General features: G+C 38.5%; 1 protein-coding gene across 2 annotated transcripts; it reads left to right on the top strand.

Moving 5' to 3' along the window:
* The first annotated feature begins 772 nt into the window (after positions 1-772).
* Positions 773-18,645, top strand: LOC127646904 (netrin-4-like). Of its 2 annotated transcripts, none has more exons than XM_052130895.1 (10): positions 773-1,106; positions 2,751-3,226; positions 3,433-3,702; positions 7,445-7,571; positions 8,432-8,617; positions 13,171-13,360; positions 15,100-15,179; positions 15,337-15,405; positions 15,563-15,736; positions 18,223-18,645. In XM_052130895.1, exons 2-10 carry the CDS (start codon positions 2,780-2,782, stop codon positions 18,357-18,359), a joined length of 1,680 nt encoding a protein of 559 aa, XP_051986855.1. In that variant the 5' UTR covers positions 773-1,106; positions 2,751-2,779; the 3' UTR covers positions 18,360-18,645. The 2 variants fall into 2 exon arrangements, with proteins under 2 accessions (XP_051986855.1, XP_051986847.1); XM_052130887.1 differs by having other exon boundaries at positions 773-1,211.
* The last annotated feature ends 72 nt before the right edge of the window (positions 18,646-18,717 follow it).

Here is an 18,717-nt window from a genome sequence, read left to right as displayed (position 1 = left end):
CAATTTTCACTTTTTTAGGTGGAGTATGTGTATCTTGTTTCATGGATATGGTTAGTCTATGACAGTTATTAGTTAAGGGAAAGTACCCATTTAGGTTGCTACACCAACAATATTAACAATCATGCCACGGTCCAAAAAAAGAAGAAGTTTTTTTCCCCATTCTGATGGTTGATGTGAACATTAACTGAAGCTCTTGACGCATATCTGATTTTATGCACTGCTGCCACACAATTGGCTGATTAGATAATCGAATGGATGATTGTTGGTGCCAGACAGGCTGATTTGAGTATTTCTGTAAAGGCTGATCTCCTGGGATTTACACACACAGTCTCTAGAATTTCCTCAGAATGGTGCCAAAACCCAAAAACATCCAGTGAGCAGCAAGTCTACATTAACTCAGATAACCACTCCGTACAATTGTGTTGAGAAAAATAGTATGCAAAGTAGTATGCTGGTAGTATGCGGGTTGGTGCTGATTTGGCGGCAGGAGGGGGCCCTACAAAATAGTAGGCAAGTGGTTTTAATGTTGTGGCTGATCGGTGCAAGTGCGTGTGTATGTGTGTGCCTATGTGTGCGAGAGAGAGAGAGAGAGAGAGAGAGAGAGATAGAGAGAGAGAGAGCACGTGTAAGTGCTGATCTGACGTTGAATGACTCATGCCTGGCAGGAATGCTGCATTAAATGGGAGAAAAATGTTGGGAGAAGGGGCGGGGCCTCAGTTCTTCAAAGGTCCTGTCACTCACAGGGGCTTCAGATTCCAGCTCAGGTGTTTCACAGAGCGACACGCGCAACCCCGCGAGAAGCGTTCAGATCAACACACGCGCACAACACATGCGTACAGCTGTCACAGGAGAAAGAAGAGATTCAAAGTGATTTAGGATGCTTATTTGAAGTTGCACACTAATGGCGCTGTCGCGCGAGATTTCTGTCCTTTTTCAGGTGAATAGTTTCTGTTTGTTGTGGGGGCAGATCAGCTCGGCTCAGCGCTCGCGCACCTGGCCAACCCACGCCAATGAAGTCGTGCTCCTACTTGCATTCTGAAGACTCTGGAGCGGAATCGGGTTCCAGTGCTTATTGTGGATTAAAACCCTCGCAAGGCTTGATACGTGTATGTGGATATTTTTTTCTGGATTGGTGACTAAAATGGAGCTGACAGGGAGCAGTGTTTTATTCGCAGCGCTCGTGATTAGCGTTTCTCACCCTGCGCGTTCAGGTCAGTGTTTTGCGCTTTAACGCATGCAAACTAATCACCCGCTTTGGCGCACCGCATGTGCGATCAAAACAAGCGCTGCTTCCTAATAAAACCGACAGAGTGTGAGGGATAGGGGATGATTTGACTATGCAAAAGAAAAACAAACTTTACATACACACCCAACATCCAGATGTCTGAACCCACCAGTCAGATTTCTGCAAGTAGCAAATATAATATGAATTAGGTCTATTTGTACGTTTGTAATGTATTGCATTTGTTAAAAAGGTGTTTACTTACATATACTGTATAGCCAAATACTTTTTGTGGCTACTATATACTATTTTTAGCCCCCAAAATACAGTATTTGGATTTGTAGGCATACAAAAAAATGATGAATGTCATTGCATTACATTACAAAAATATCAAACCAAGTGCTACCTGAAATGATGCTAGAACCTTTCTCAGAACTAACACTTTTCTTTTCCAATTTTTGCAAATAATTTTAAAGAGCTGGTCCCATTGTCAGTTCTAGTACCTGTAAGTAATTTCCTTCCTTATGTATGTCATAGTAGAGTGAACTACAGGTGAATTTATCACATTAAAGGAATAGTTCAACCAAAAATAAAAATGATCTCTATACTCCCCTTCATGCCATCCCAGATGTTTGACTTTCTTTTGCTGAACTCAGAATTTCTCAGCTCTGTAGGTCCATACAATGCAAGTGAATGATGTCCAGAACTTTGAAGCTCCAAAAAGCTCATAAAGGCAGAATAAAAGTAACCCATATGACTCCAGTGTTTCAATCCATGTCTTTAGAAGTGATTTGAAAGCTGTGGTTGAGAAACAGATCAATATTTAAGTCCTCCTTTTACTATAGATCTCCACATTCACTTCCACGTTCTTCTTCTTTTTTTTATTTTTATGATTCACATTTTTCTTGCATATCGCCACCTACTGGGCATGAAGGAGAATTATAGTAAAAAAGGACTTAAATATTGATCTGTTTCTCAATCCACACATATCACATCACTTCTGAAGACATGGATTTAACCACTGGAGTCGTATGGGTTACTTTTATTTGATTTGACTGTTTTTATGCTGCACATTTGTGCTTTTTGGTGCTTCAAAGTTCTGTTCATCATTCACTTACATTGTGAGGACCAACAGAGCTGAAACATTCTCCTAAAAATCTTTGTTTGTATTTTGCAGAAGCAAGAAAGTCAAATGCATCTGGGATAATAATAAATTATTTTTTTGGGGAACTATTTCTTTAAGTTTGTCTTTATTTTGAGCAGTATATCTATCATTTAAAACCTTAAACCTCTGTGCTTGTTCCATCTTTTTGAATAAATGCCACTTAATTTGATATTTTGTACATACTTAAGTGTGGACTAACTGTCCAAATACTTTTTGGGACTATTGTATCTACCAGTCAACCTGTCGTCCGGTTGACTTTGTATTAAAGAAAATTCTAACAAATGCACAATTTTCATGAAATTTGTGTGTGTGTAATCTACTGTACTGTACTGTATGTGTAAAGTGTTTGTTTATATGTGTCAGGATGTGAGTATCGGGTGTGTAATCCACGCATGGGAAACCTAGCAGTCGGGCGTCCAGTACAGACCATCTCACAATGTGGTTTAACCTCTCCAGAGCGGTACTGCAACTTTCATAATGATAAATGTGTGCTGCATTGTGAGGTGTGCGATTCTTCAGTTGCGCACCGCGCACACCCACCTGCCTCCATGACAGACTCACCCTTCAAACACCCACCAACCTGGTGGCAGTCTGCTCAGGGTGTTGCCATAGAAACTCTACAACTGGACTTGGAGGTGGAATTTTACTTCACTCATCTCATTATCATATTCCGCTCGCCACGCCCTGCTACCATGACAATAGAGCGCTCGCAGGACTTTGGGCGCACATGGAGCACTCTGAGGCTGTATGCCCAGAACTGCAATGAAGTGTTCAACCTGGAGGATGGACACAGCTGCACACAGAAATACTCCACAGCATGGCCTTGCACCAATGGAGAGGTGAGTGTGTGCAGACAGAACTTTGTGCATCTCCGATGCACAAATCACCGATATGAAAGTAAAATAGGGTTAACATCCAATACAGTTACCGCCATAAAAAAATGCTAATTTAAAACACTTTTATTAAAAGCTTAATCATCTAAATAGTCAACAAACAGCCTTTTCTCTCCCTCTCCCTCTCCCTCTCTCTGTGTCTATGTGAGCAGGTAATTTACCGGGCTCTGTCACCCTGGGAACAGATAGATCCGTACAGTGTCCCTGCTCGTGCCAACCTCGGCATCACTAACATACGGTTGCGTCTACTTCAGCCACAGCTATGCCCTTGCCATCGTAAACTCCCTGACTCCAACTTGCCCAATGCCTACTATGCCATCTCTGACCTCATATTAAAGGGAGGCTGTTTGTGCCATGGACATGCGGACCAGTGTGTGCCTGCTGGGGACGAGCAGATCACACACCCTCCTAGCAAACATATGGTATGTGTATATTTGAAATACAGACATTTCTTTTATTGTTTTGCCTATTAATGCTTATCCAGTATCTGCTTCTGGTTATAAAAGGGTGATTCTCTGTCCATGTCATATTTAAACATATTTAATCATATTCTCTTTTCCACAAAACTTTCTTTACTGTACAGTAATACAAAAGAAACTGTTGTACAATTATAATTTTATTCAAACAAAATCAGTAAAGAATTAAAGGCAGTACCAAAGGAGTGAAACTATGATGTACAGTATAAATGCTTAACAATTGAAAAAAATATTTTTTTTCAATTGTTATATCCACATGTAATGAGAATATCATAACGACCATCTTTTTTGCATTGCAGTAATGATAACTGGGGGGTATAATGTGCATAACTGTCATGAAAATATCTCAAGGTAAAGAAATCTTAATTCTCCATTAATACTATCAACTATAATACTATTCTTAAAACAAATTATATTTACTAAAGGAGCAAATTAATTAAAGGATAGTTCACCCAAATATGAAAATTCTCTCATAATTTACTCGCCCTCATGCCATCCAAGATGTGTATGACTCGCAGAACACAAATTAAGATTTTTAGAAGAAAATGTCAGTTCTGTAGGTCCATACAATGTAAGTGAATGGTTACCGGAAAGTTGAAGCTCCATAAAGCACATAAATGCAGCATAAAAATAGCCCATACGTGGTTAAAACCATGTCTTCTGAAGTGACAGGTGTGGATGAGAAACAGATCAATCTCCACTTTCACATTCTTTTATTTTTTTGGCCATTTGCATTTTTGTGCATATCGCCACCTACAGCTTGTTGCTGTTGCTAGGGATTTATAGTAAAAAAAGACTTGCATATTAATCTGTTTCTCATACACGCTTATCATGTCATGACATTGATTTAACCACTGGAGTTGAATTGATTACTTTTATGCTGCATTTATGTGCTTTTTGGAGCTTCAAAGTGCCAATCACCATTCACTTGCATTGTGAGGTTCTACAGAGCTGAAATATTCTTCTAAAAACTTAATTTGTGTTTATAAATTCATAGTAAATTCGAAGTCATACACATTTGGGATGGCATGAGTGAGTAAATGATGAGAGAATATTTTTGGGTGAACTATTACTTTAATATATTTAAGTCTTGTTTTCAGAAAATCTAACAAATCAAATTATATGTTTACTATATATATATATATATATATATATATATATATATATATATGTATATATATGTGTGTGTGTTAATGCAATGTAATAATAAAATTAATCCAAATAATTAAAAATGAATAAAGGAGAAAAGTGACCATTTAAAAGAATAAGGACAAACAGCTTTAAGTAGTTCATGGATGATAACATAGTAATTACTATAGTTGTACAATTAGTTTTTTAGTGATTGTTATCTACATTCCAAGAACACAGGTTTCCCATATGATTACATAAACAGTTCCTAATCATCCATTTTTGTCTTTCACTCTCTTGCCCCCTCACTCTCACTTTCTTTGTTCCAGATTATATAAACGATGTGTTTGTTGTTCATTTGGCTGTATCTCTGCAGAGAGATTACAGTAAAACCCAACTCCGATAGAAACTGAAAGATAAAGAGACAAGAAATCAGGCAGGAAAATAGAAAGGGGAGAAACCGAGGAGAAATCCAGATAACAAGCGCCAAGACGAAAATGTGGGCCTCAGCTGCTCGCCCCTTGTCCTAATTGAGTTGTTGTTTGCCTGCTGTGATCAAACAATGACAGCAATTAGTCTCACTCGCTCACACACACACATTAACTCGTTGCCCTCTTATCAAAGGTCAGACCGTTTGATCTAACATCCCAGACAAAATACACTCCCCGTGCCAATCGGCAAGCATGCGTGCTCACATACACACTACCCACCCAGACATGCAGACAAACACGGGCGCACTGACATGCTTTGTCCATCCACACTCATAATAGGAACACGTGCTCACACGCAACCCTTGTGTGCCCCTGCAGGAATGTTTTGGTAAGCAGGGAGTGTGTGTGTGTTTGTGTGTGTCTGAGTGCATTTTCTCCCATATTATGATGATAAACATGTGAAAGTGTTTCAGATGCCAACTGGAGGGAACACTGCCAGTTTGCCCCCTCCCTCCCTCCCCTCCCTCACTTTCTATCTGTCTCTCTGACTGCTCATTTGTCTTTCTCTGCCTCATCGTTAAGTTCCTCTCTCGTTTGTTTGTTTTCACTGCTCAGATTTCCCTGTTTTCATTCCACGCAGAGTGATGGATAATGTGTATCCGTACTTTCTTTCAAACGCTCATGGAGGAGAGGACTACTTTATGGATGGAGTCTTGGATAGTGAGGAGAAGCGTTCGGTAAACATGGGTGTTGCGGGCGAGGAGGATGTTTTTATTGAGGATGTTTGAGCGACAGATGTTGTGCTCATAACTCATTTAAAAGGATGTAGGAGAGCATGGGGGTTTGCAGGAAGTGCAGAGGACTCAAGGACAGGGATTATGGGAAGAAGTGTAATGTGGCACAGATTGAAACAGCAAAACATACTTAGTATGTAGTTAGCAATTACTTAAAATGATCATTAAGACTTCAACCATTGGTTTACTTGTACTGTTATCAATTAATAATGCATAGTTCAATTCTGACACTAACTTTGGATTCTGATTGGATGCATTTGAAGCATTTATTTAAAACTAAATTATTCCTTTAGTAGACGCTTTTATCCAAAGGAGGCAATCAAATGAGAAGGGCTGCAATAGAAAAGTTTCAAAGCCATAGTTAGCCATTATAACATAACGATAAACACACATTTGTGACCGCATGTTACATATTTAAAAAAACGAATCCCAGTTCCCTCAAAAATGAGAATTCTTTCATAGTTACTCATCTATGACTGATGTCTTTCTTACAGGGAACACTAAAGGAAAAAACAACCCTGTTTTCACCTGGTATTAAGATGCGTTTCGGGTGATCCGATCACATGTGGTCATTGGATCACAAAAACAAGATACAATGCTACTCAAAAACGCATGTGACCACAGCGCATTTGAGGTGTAAATGCTTATCCGTCCACAGGGCAGTAACCAGGGTTTGAAAATGAGTTAGGTCCGGGGTTGTGCACCCTCCAGCACACCACAGCCCTTTTTTTTCACCCCCTAAATACATTTCAGAGAATGATTTATACATTTTTATAAAGGCTCAGAAGACTCTCCCTAACTCTCTGTCCTGGGGCCTTGTGATTGTACCTCATCTTGAATGGAAGATTAGACTTTTCACTTATTGTTTTATACTTATTTATTTTATACTGTTGAACTTACTGTTGAAGTTAAACATTACTTCCACCTGGAAGTTACAAATACCTCACTGGAGACTGATCTGTTGTTATACATTTATCACGATTCAGGATTCACCTGCTTGCTTTGAATCCAGCTTTGCAAAGTGTCCCTTTAGCTGCTCTCTCTCTCTCTCTCTCTTTTTTTTTTTTTTTACAATTTGAACATGTTCATTATGCATAACATATCGTGATGTGCAGACCTGATGTTGTGTAACATTATGCAGGTAAATTCCATGGTTACCTAATTTTTGGCTGGTTTATGATTTGGCAATGTCATTTGATAATATAATTTCAATATATCATTGACATTGAAGCAAATTAATGTTTGACTTGATGGTGAAGTCTTCTTGGGTAAACATTGGGTGAACATAAAATTCACTGTATGGTGAATTATATGTATCTCTGGTCTCTGCTGCAGGTGCATGGTAAATGTGTATGTCGACATCACACAGCAGGGGAACACTGTGAACGGTGTGATCACCTGTACAACGACCGGCCATGGCAGCCAGCCAACGGTTTAACTGGAGAAGCTCATCAGTGCGTTAGTAAGTATCTTTTCCTATATAAAACTCTGATTACTGAATTTTATGGATTAAAGGTGAAGTGTGTAATAGAGTGCAACAATGATGATCTGGATATAAATATTGCATTCATTTTGTCCATAGGGGAATTGATGCTTAACAATAACTAGATAGATGTACCAAATCGATGGTATATACAGCTGCTTAAGCCACCAGTCTGTGTTATTTCAACTTCATTTTTAAAGCGTTAAGTTCAATAGTGGAATTTCTGGTGAAGAACTACACTACCCATGATTCTGATGAAAAAGATCCACCAATCAGAGAATTGCGGCAAACAAAGTGCACCATTAGAGCTCTGCAATGCCTATGACACATTGTGGATAACGTAATCAAGTTGTCTTTTTGTCTGAGTTTCACCTACTTTTTTTTTTTTCTTCTTCAAATCAAAGTTTGTAAAGGTTGTGAATCCCATCAGAGCTGGTTGATTTTGTTCATGGCTTGCAACTTTTCTATGATTGATTCTATGAAATCCCTAAGGAAAAAATTTATGGGAAAAATGCTTTTGAATCAAGACGGCTAAAGGAGTAAGCGGGCAGTGTTGCTCTCTATTTCTGTGCCAGTAGCGGCATCAAAGGAATTGCAAAGGTATTTAAAATTGTGCTATAGAAAATGTGATTGGAACTTGCCAGTGCTGTACTAATCACACAAACAGAGCAATGTTTTGAAAGAGCCACAGAGTTTACACTCTTTAGGAAGTCGACCTATGGCTGGCTTACTTGGATAAGTGAAACCATTTTAACATGGAAAAACCAATACACACTTTACCTTTAAGTACCACTTACAGTTGCTCAAAGGTCACTTATTGCATCTGTGTGGTTATGTAGAGTGCAAGTGTAACAGCCACGCAAAGAGCTGTCACTTTGACGAGACCGCATGGCTACGTTCAGGTCAGCGGAGCGGCGGTGTGTGTGACTGTCTTCACAACACCAGTGGCCATCACTGCCAGCACTGCAAGAGCGGCTTCTACAGAGACCCCGAGAGACCTTTGACTGCCCCGGATTCCTGCAGGCGTAAGACACACAAACATTCAGCACACGCCTTAAACACACGTTCACACGTCAATCACATGGGCTCATTTACACAAAAAATATGTTGACTCAAAATATAATAAAATAGCTGTAGGTGTGTTTCTCGCAATACTTTTACAAAAAAAAATTCTAAAAAATCTTTACGTGTCTTTTACCAACATATTTGTTAATATGTGTGTGTTTGTGAGTGTGTTTTTGTCTTGGACTAAGATGAAAGCCATTCATCTCAGATTTTGAAAAGCTGCTTAAAATGGTATGTGGGGTTTCTGTGTTTTCCCCACTCTACACTTTCGTTCCTTATTTCTCTGTCTTTTTCCAGTGAGAATGAATTGGTGTGTGTACTAACAACTACAGTTTGGGAACAGATTTGTGCCCAGAAGAGAGCTAAATCAGACAACCATGTTTTTGGGAACATTTTGAGATAATGAATAAATGAAATGAAAGCAATAAATTAAATTCTAAAAATGCAAAAAGCTCAGGGTTAGTCTGTAGTTATTATTATTATTATTAGCCTACATGTTAATCCCTGTTTAGAAAGCTGTTAATGTGAACGTCTGAGAATCTGATTATGTTTGCAGTTTAGCCTAGATGATGTCAATATTCAGGAACTCTTCGTATCAGTGAACATGTCAGATATTGTAGCATACACACGCATGCACACATCGAGGGGATGTTTGGTATTGAATGTTGTTCCTGCTCGGAATGCTAATGGTACTTACAGCAGGCTGGGACATGTGGAATAACAAGAACAGGGATGGGATCTCGGCCGTGTGTGTGTGTGAAATTGCACATATTGTGTGTGTGTGTGTGTGTGTGTGTGTGTGTGTGTGGAGGCAGACAGATTAATCATCAGATGACAGCAGTCTCGCAATAATTGACGGCGTATGTTCAGAGTCAGTCTGTCTGTTTGGGACAGCTCTCTTCAAATGTCTTTGAGAACAAAAAGTCATCAAGAAACTCTTTATGCAGGGGATGTTTGGTGGCAAGAAATGAATGCACAGCAGATGATAAAAAATCGGAAGAATCCTATCCACCTTTTTCCTGGGACTTTACTGGGGAAAACAATGTGGGTGCGACTTCCGCTGGAAGTGGTTCTATAGAATTCACTAGGCTGCAGTCTTTTTTTGGCCCTGTTTATAGCTGGTATTAAGATGGGTTTCGGATGATTCAATAGCAAATGGTCAGTGCTAAATACAGTTGTAACAAGTTGCAAAATGTTTTGTGATTGGATCACAAAAAACACATACAAAGGTAGTCAAAACCGCATGTGGTCATATTGCATTTGAAGTTTAAATGGCGTCCTGATGCAGGAGGGGAGCATGTTGCGGCAATCAGACCACGCCCATTATACCTGTACCTTAATCTCTCTTCACTCCCTGCCTTCACATATCCTCATTCACCGCAAGGGTGCCAGATCCCCTTTATTTTGGACACTTTTCCCCGTGGACAGTATTTTTTCATTTTTTAACACTTTATGTTGTTTATTATTATTCTAGGTCCATTCAATGCAAGTGCACTATTGTGGTCACCAACAACTAGATCATCAAAATAAAATAAAAACAAGACATCAAATAAAATCAATAAAACAGATACCCAACTAAACTACAAATCCCTTTCCATATCCACTCCCCAAAAACCTTCTAAAAAAAGCCAAATACCCCCCACCCCCCCACACACTTTCTGGCGAACAAATCCCATTTCCCCAGCCTTCTATAGAACATCTCCTCAAACGCCGCCACCTCGCCCATCTCTCCGCACCATTCCTTAAATGAGGGTGCCCCATCCGACTTCCACCCACTGAGGAGGATTTTCTGACCAATCATAACCAGGACCCAAATTTTAAATATTTGTCTTCTATGGTAAGTTTCGACCCATCACCCAGGATTCTGGGGCTAAATGAAAAATCAGTGTTCAACACCTCACACATAAATATCTGAACACATCCAGAGAATACATGTATTGTGTCCCCGTATTCTGATTGGCACCAGCAGGTGGGTGTGTCTTTAAGATCAACCTATACAATCAAGAGGGGGTCCAGTAGAACTGATGCAAAATCTTAAATGCTTTTTAGGATCCTAGCCCACACTCCCTCCTCCAATACCAAGTTGAAATCTTTTTCCCATAATCTCTTGAGAGAAGACGAAACTCTGACTGAATTAACAGGGAGTAATACACTGATGCTTCATGACCTTTTCCAAAAGTAGTAATCACCATTTCCAGAGTATATGCTGCTTTTGGGGGGTGTGTTCTACTCCCAAAAATAGTATAGAGCAGGTAGCGCAGCTGTAAATACCTATAGAACTGAGATCTGGGAATCCCAAAACCAAATTTTCAAAAGGTCTCAACACTCCTCTCTCATTTGGGTCACCGAGTGTAGTAATCCCCCTCACAATCCAATCTGACCAGCAGAAAGGGGACTTATTAATACATAATTTAGGGTTCAGCCATATACTCGAGGCAACATTTAAATAAATGTCTGAATTAAACACTCTGGACACTTTTGTCCATACCGAGTGCAAATGCGAGATAATGGGGTGTAATTTAACTTCACCGGGTATGTTTGATAGAAAGGCTTTGCAATGGCGAAATAGGGGCAAGAACTTCCTGTTCAATACAAAACCAGGGAGGGGCTCACTCAGGTGGAAGTGACCAATGAGACCGAATGCATAATAATAAAACAAAATCTTGGGTAGGCCTAGCCCACCTTTGTCAGTCAGCCTGTGTAAGTTATTGAAATTTAACCTGGGACGTTTCCCATTCCAAATGAAGGACTTCACTATGCTCTCAAATTGCTTGAAATAAGAGAGTGGGACATCTACAGGGAGAGATTGTAACAGGTAGTTGAATTTTGGAATACAATTACATTTAATAACATTAACCTTCCCAATCATCGACAAATGTAATGAAGCCCACCTGCCCACATCGCTCGAAAACCTTTTTATTAAAGAGTTGAAATTAACTCGAACTAAATCACCCAAATTTGCTGGGAATAAAATACCCAAATACTTAATGACCTGTTTGGGTCACTGGAAGGTGCCTGGCTAAAAAGCCATTACCAGGCAGTGTGCAGTCAGAGCCAAAACTTTGGATTTAGACCAACTGACTCTGTATCCCGGAAATTTAGAAAAGGAATGAATGATTCTGCGGAGACAAGACATAGATCTAGTAAGATCGGAGAGGAATAATAAAATAGCATCAGCGTAAAGTAAATGCTTATGCACCACACCTCCCACCATCACCCCTGGAAAGTCATCCTCCTTTCTTATCGTGGCTGCTAATGGTTCCAGCGCAAGACAGAACAATTATGGGGAAAGAGGGCAACTCTGCCGGGTGCCCCTATCTAGAGTAAAATAATCTGAAATTAATCCATTTGTTTGTACCGCCACTATAAAGTCTATAAAGTAACTTAATCCATCCAATAAAAGTATTCCCAAACCCGTATATTTCCAAAATCTTAAAAAGATAAACCCATTCTACCATATCAAACGCCTTTTCGGTGTCAAGTGAGATGACAGTCTCACCATTCAGAGATCAGAGATGAGTCTGATCATTCGCCACTGACCACATGATATTGATGAAACGCCTGATGTTATCAGAAAAGCTGCGGCCCAAATAAACCCTACCTGATCTATATGTGATGTTGTTTATTATTTAAAATAAACACCTCTCAGCGGATTGTGTCTCTTGCTCACCTCGCCACACTGGATACTCATGCAAAGCAGTTCAGAAAATAAATCTTGTTTTTGTCATTTGTGGGGAAAATGCTTATGATGCTTAACCACTCTGCTGAAGTTTCTTAATAGATTGTAGAAAATGTTTTAATAAAGTATAATTAGATGAATGTGCTTCATCAATGGTTTAATGACTCACTCAAAACACATAAATGACTTTCATTTGTTGGAACCTACTGGTCTAAATGTGTGATGCACAAAAATGGTCACTGAAATAATTATTATTAGTTTTATATATATATATATATATATATATATATATATATATATATATATATATATATATATATATATATTAGTTTATTATAGAAAATGACAATATTCGTAATTAATTTTTGCTGGCTAGCTTGAATGATTTAAACAGTTTTAAACAAAACAATATCAATACAACAGTGTGGAAAACATAGAAATGTGCAAATTTTATAGCATCATTGGGGGATGAGCCCCCCTAATATGGAAATCCTATAGTTGCCCCTGCTTATTTGCCCAAATTTAAAGAGCCCATCATCAAGTCTTTATGATATTCTGGTCACTAGTTACTGTATGGCTCAGGTCCCTCCTTCAATGTAAGTATATGGGATTTTTTTTCACCTGTTATTTGTCTAATAACTTGGTATAGAAAAGCCGCTCCTCAACAAGCCGGACGTATGGAGGAATCATTCTTTGATACAAATGGGGCAGAAATTGTTTCATACTGAAGTTTAAAAGTTAGGGCTAGAGGTTTGTTCATAGAAATAGTATATCCAACATATTTTGTATTCTTCTGTGTATATTTTGTGTAACTTTCTTCTCTCTGAATTGCAGTGTGTATGTGCAATCATGTCGGATCCACATTTTGTAACCCTGATAATGGAGATTGCACTTGTAAACCAGGCGTGGCTGGGCCGCATTGTGACCAGTGCATGCTGGGATACTGGGGTTTCGATGAATATGGCTGCAAGCCCTGCCAGTGTTCTGATGATTGTGACCCCTACACAGGAGACTGTATGATTAGGTGACTACATACACTTCCTAATGGTTGTTTTTATAACCCAATTGACAACCAGAATCTACAGTAGCCCCAAAAAGTAATTGAACATTCCATTTGATAACTAAATTAGAATTTTAAATTAAATTCAAATTTTAAAGTCAGCTGATTTTTTAAATTGACATTATTTTCTTAGTCCACAAGAGTGCGCATTGAATACATATAACCATACAGCACCGTGAAATATTGCAAAGAACATTCCTGGCTGTTAAAAACATTTTAAACTAAAGTGCATGAAATAAAAATTAAAATCTTTTAGTCGGTTCATATTCTCAAATTTTAAGTAAAAAAAAAAAATGAGGGGGGAAACGCTTCAATTGGCTGTTCTGTGTTAACATGGTGTTACACTTGCACTGCTGCCACATTATATACTACCATAGACTCAAACTTCATAATAGTGATACACCACAGTGTTTTTCATTCATTACAGCTGTATGTAGGGTAGACATATTCACAGATAGCAGTGGTATTTGGCTGAACTCGGTGGTAAAGTGGCTCATGAACCCTGGTCAGGGGCTGTTCAAACAGACAGAACACGATGATCTCGAGACACACATTTCCAACTTGAAATCCTTTACAGACAAACCCATTGCTTAATCTGAGAAATGCTGATAAGAGAGCAAGACGCAACAGCCAAAGACTCCCACCTACTGTAAGGGGCTGTTCACACCATCCAGTATACCAGTCTTTCAGTCTCCAGTCTTTGTTTCGCTTTGTTTTTGCTTATTCGGTGTCTCATGCAGGAGCGCTGATGCCGTGTCAAGTTAAAAATACCTTTAAAATGTGTCTCGAGACACCTGGTTTCTGTATTTACAGAACTGCATTTTGTTGCGCATCATCCAGCCTTTTTAGCGCAAGAATGCAATCGGTCTGAAGTCATCGCCAGTACCTGGCACACATCCAAAATTCAAACGCACAGCTTTAGCATTTGAATATGCATTTTGTCTTAAATCGGCGAATATTCGAATTTCTGCCCTTATTGACAATATTCAGCCAAATTTCTGTCCTCAATTGTATATGCAATGCATATTTTGTTCTTTTATTAGAAAATGAAGTGTTTTAAATTGTAGCGAGGGCATGTAAGGAAAAATGCAACTATAAAGAAACGTGCCCCATCAGCACATACTGTACATTGTGTCTCCAACTTAATGCCTTGTAAATAATAATAAACCTTGTACCTCATTAAACCTTATCTGGTGAATATACAGTATAGGCTATAAAAGATAAAAATGATAAATATACAAGAGTCCCTGGTCTTTTCCGGGCATGTTTATAGTTAAAAGTCCCACATTATGGACCTAATCTTAATAAATTTTTTTTCAGGCTATTATTGGGATTTTGGTCGCACAATAAACTACATATGGGATTTTATTCATTTTGGACTCTTGTAGCTCCTCTGTCCGTGTCCGTCATAGTAAGGAAACACTAAGAACATTTTTTAACATTCTATTAATCTATTTTAAAAACTATCCCCCAATTAATTGGTTATCAGCATTTTCACCAGCTCAGTTATCAGTGTTGGCAAATCCACGATCACTCATCCTTTATTTTTAAGTGTGGCTTATGATTTGAAACACTTTTTGGGACCACTGTTAATGGAATTAAAAAAGTATCTTCACTGTATTTTCTTTTACAGTTAATATATCGTCATCATGCATGTGTCTGCTTTTTAAAATCTGTTTATCTGTTTGTGTGATTGTCTTCAGGTCTGAATCAGATCACAACGGCACAGAAGCAAATCATTTCTTTCGAACAGAGGAGCTTTTTTCTGCCCTCAGTCATCCAGGTATTAAATGAACATCTTTAAGCTGATAGCAGTGCTGTCTTTTTTCCACGAGAAGCTTATTGTCTTTTAATTTCAAGCCTGTTTTTAAGTTGTCTTAGCAACCGAAACAAACTGCCAGCACAATACTTTAATTGTGGGGTATTTATTTTCTTGACAGACAAATGTGTATGCAAACAGCAAGCTCTTGGAAGCAGCAAAGTATTCTGCAACATTAAATATGCTTATGGTAAGTAGCATATAAAGCAGTCCAGGACCAGAGCACTTTTGCTGTGAACTCAGTTCACCTCAGTGTTTTATTGGATGTATGTCATGAGGGTGTGTGTGTGTGTGTGTGTATTTGTGTGTGTGTGTGTGTGTGTGTATTTGTGTAATTGTGTGTGTAGCAGTGAAGCTGAGAGTGCTGGGTGCTCATGATAAGGGGACTCATGCAGAGGTGGATGTGAAGGTTCTGAAGGTGTTGTGGGATAACTCAAGCCTCAGACTCTCTCTTGGAAATCAAACTATTTATCCTGAGTCCTGGACCTCACGAGGCTGCACCTGTCCTGTATTATACCCTGGTCAGCACAAACACACACACACACACACACACACACACACACACACACACACACACACACACACACACACACACTGCATACTTTTTTTTTTTCATGCTTTCTGCATTGTAGTGGAAAATCCTCAAAATTCTGTGGAATAGATTTAAATATGGCAATGTCAAGTCAAGTCAATTTTATTTGTATTGCGCCTTTCACAACACACATAGTTTCAAAGCAGCTTTACAGAAGATCAGGCATTAAATATGGCAAACAATCTTACATTAGTAAAGTAAACTTCTACTTTACTAACTTTACTCTTTCTATTTTTAGCAGAAAGTATGATCAAATTGGTGATAAATATTTCAATTTTAGCTTTTATTTAAGCAGCATTTTTTTAAAAGGCAATTATAGCTAGGAAAATTGGTAACAGTTTAAAATAAGGTTGTTTGTTAACATTACTTAACTGCATTTGTTTAGATGAACAAACAATGAACTATAGTATTATGATTTATTAACTTTAAGAAAAGATGAATAAATGTTGGGTAAAATATTATTGTTAATTGGTAGTTCATGATACCTATTGTATTAATTAATGTTAACGAATACAACCATATTTAGGGCCCGAGCACCGAGGTGTGAGGACTCTATAATTGTATGTGCTCCATTTATTATTATTCCGTATTTTTTTTTCCAAAGTGAATCGCATTTTTAAGGGCCTAAACATACTCGAAAACTCACCAGAAGTGGGAGAAATTTACATCTGATATGGCTTTCAGAATGAGGTATGGCAAATGGCTTGATAGTGCTACCTCCAAAATTTCAACATTGTGCGCCTTGCGCTACGTTTCACCTGCATGTACGAAGCTCAGTACACCTGTGTAACATGCCAAGACCTACAAATAAGTCTCAAGGACCCATGCCCTAAACTCAACAGGAAGTCACCAATTTAGATTTTTCTTTCCAATTTTTGGTCCGTTTTTGCCATTTCCAGGCCTCGTACTTTAACAAACTCTTCCTAGAGATTTCATTGCATCAACATCATATTTGGCTATTCTAATCTAAAGGCCTTGACGATGCTAAATTGCGAAGCTTTTGAGTTTTCACTGCACGGCGCAGCCATGGCGGTCTGACAATTTTCGATATTTCACCATGAAACAGGAAGTTGTTATAACTAATACAAACAATGTCCAATCTGCACGAAACTTCACGTTTGATAATAGTCCCGGCCTGAAGACAGCTACATGCCAATATTCAGTTATGGTCATAGCGCCACCTACTGACAACAGCTAATTCCAGGTCTTGTACTTTTACAATCTCCTCTCTGAGATTTAATCAGATCAACATTATATTCGGTCAGTCTAATCCAATGGCCTTAGTGATGTTAAATTGCGCAGCTTTTGAGTTTTAATTGAAGGTTGTGTCTGTGGTGGCCTGACAAAGTTTGATGTGAAACGAATCATATTTCTGAGGCTTAAACATGCTTGCACCTCAAAAGTGGTGAAAATTTACATCTGATACAGGTTTTAGAATTGTTGCAAAATGGCTCGATTGCGGCACCTACAAAATTTCAATGAAGCAGCCCTCATGCCACGTTTCACCTACAAGTACGAAAATTGGTTGGCATGTGTAACATGCAAAGACCTACAAAAAAGTATCTTAGAGCCATATCCTAAACCCAACAGGAAGTCAGACATTTTAATTTTTCTCTTCAATTTTCAACATCATATTCGTCAGTCTAATCTAAAGGCCTTGCTAAAGGATGCTAAAACGATGCTAAATTGTGAAGCTTTTGAGTTTTCTTTGAACGGCTTGTCCGTGGCAGCCTGGCATATTTCGATGTTTCGCCATGAAACAGGAAGTTGTTGTAACTCAAACATACAATGTCAATCTGCCCAAACTTCACATGTTTTATAAGAGTCCCGGCCTGAAAACTTTTAAATGCCAATGTTCAGTCATAGTCATAGCGCCGCCTACTGGCAACAGGAAATTACATGTTTTACACTGTGATACACTCTTAACAACATTTAAGTGCTAAAAAATGCTAAACAAATTGGAGAGACATTCCCCTGGCACAGCAGTCCTAACGTGCACCAAGGTGTGAGGGCCCGTTCATCGCTGCTTGCAGCTTTAATTTAAATTTTAACTGTAAAATTAAACAAACGAATACGTGGAAGTTTTGTGAATAAGGGGCGCTTGAATTCTGTGCAAATCTGCAGAGATTTCTGATTAACTCCATGAGCACGGACTCCATGGACGACTAGTTACAGGATATAATGCCATATCAGATGTAATCATGATAACTGCAGCTTTTGCTGTGTTGTTTTGACGATATTACTGAAGTTTTCATTTACTAAATGTGTACTTATGGGATTAACATTTAAAGAAGTGCTAATGAATGCATTTATTTTGCATAAATAGATTTACTGGGCCATCTTTGCTGATACATGTCTACCTTAGTGGCTCGTTTGATTTACCATAGACCGATAAAAGTGTTCTTCTCTCTGCAGGAATGGAATATCTTGTAGTGGGACATGTGGATGTGAGAAAAGGTCGTCTAATGGTTAACATGAAGAGTTTGGTGAAGCCATGGAGATCCAGCATGAGTCGAAAAGCTCATCAGTTACTCAAAACCAAATGTAGCTGAGACAGGGAGAAAGAGAGAGAGAGATTTAATACAGATCTTTCACCGCATATGCCAACTTTGCCTTTCTTCTTTTGATCAACCCCTGAATTGTACTAAATAATGCAAGAACACTAGCGGTATGTGTGGATGTGTATGCACTTGTTAGCTCGCAGGTGAATATGAGCATAATATGTACAGAATTTATAATGTATATGTATGTATAAATAAGATAATATATGTAGTTTATAATTTCAACTAACCATGTAATGTATATTAGCATGCAATGTGTACATGTGGAAACAATAAATAGATGAAAAATAATTGTATTATGCTTATAATTAAAAAAAGTATTCTTGCCTTTTTAGGTTATTTTATAGGG

Source organism: Xyrauchen texanus, chromosome 1 (assembly GCF_025860055.1).
Source record: "Xyrauchen texanus isolate HMW12.3.18 chromosome 1, RBS_HiC_50CHRs, whole genome shotgun sequence".
Lineage (NCBI taxonomy): Eukaryota > Metazoa > Chordata > Actinopteri > Cypriniformes > Catostomidae > Xyrauchen > Xyrauchen texanus.
Note: the sequence above shows the minus strand (reverse complement) of the source record. Positions and strands in the feature narration are given on the sequence as shown.

What these genes read in the sequence shown, in the direction of transcription:
- LOC127646904 (XM_052130887.1), top strand. Translation starts at nt 1,109, where the DNA reads ATGTGGATATTTTTTTCTGGATTGGTGACTAAAATGGAGCTGACAGGG. An exon ending in TTCTGCCCTCAGTCATCCAG is followed by an intron (nt 15,180 to 15,336) that starts GTATTAAATGAA and finishes TTTTCTTGACAG; the next exon opens with ACAAATGTGTATGCAAACAG. An exon ending in CAACATTAAATATGCTTATG is followed by an intron (nt 15,406 to 15,562) that starts GTAAGTAGCATA and finishes TTGTGTGTGTAG; the next exon opens with CAGTGAAGCTGAGAGTGCTG.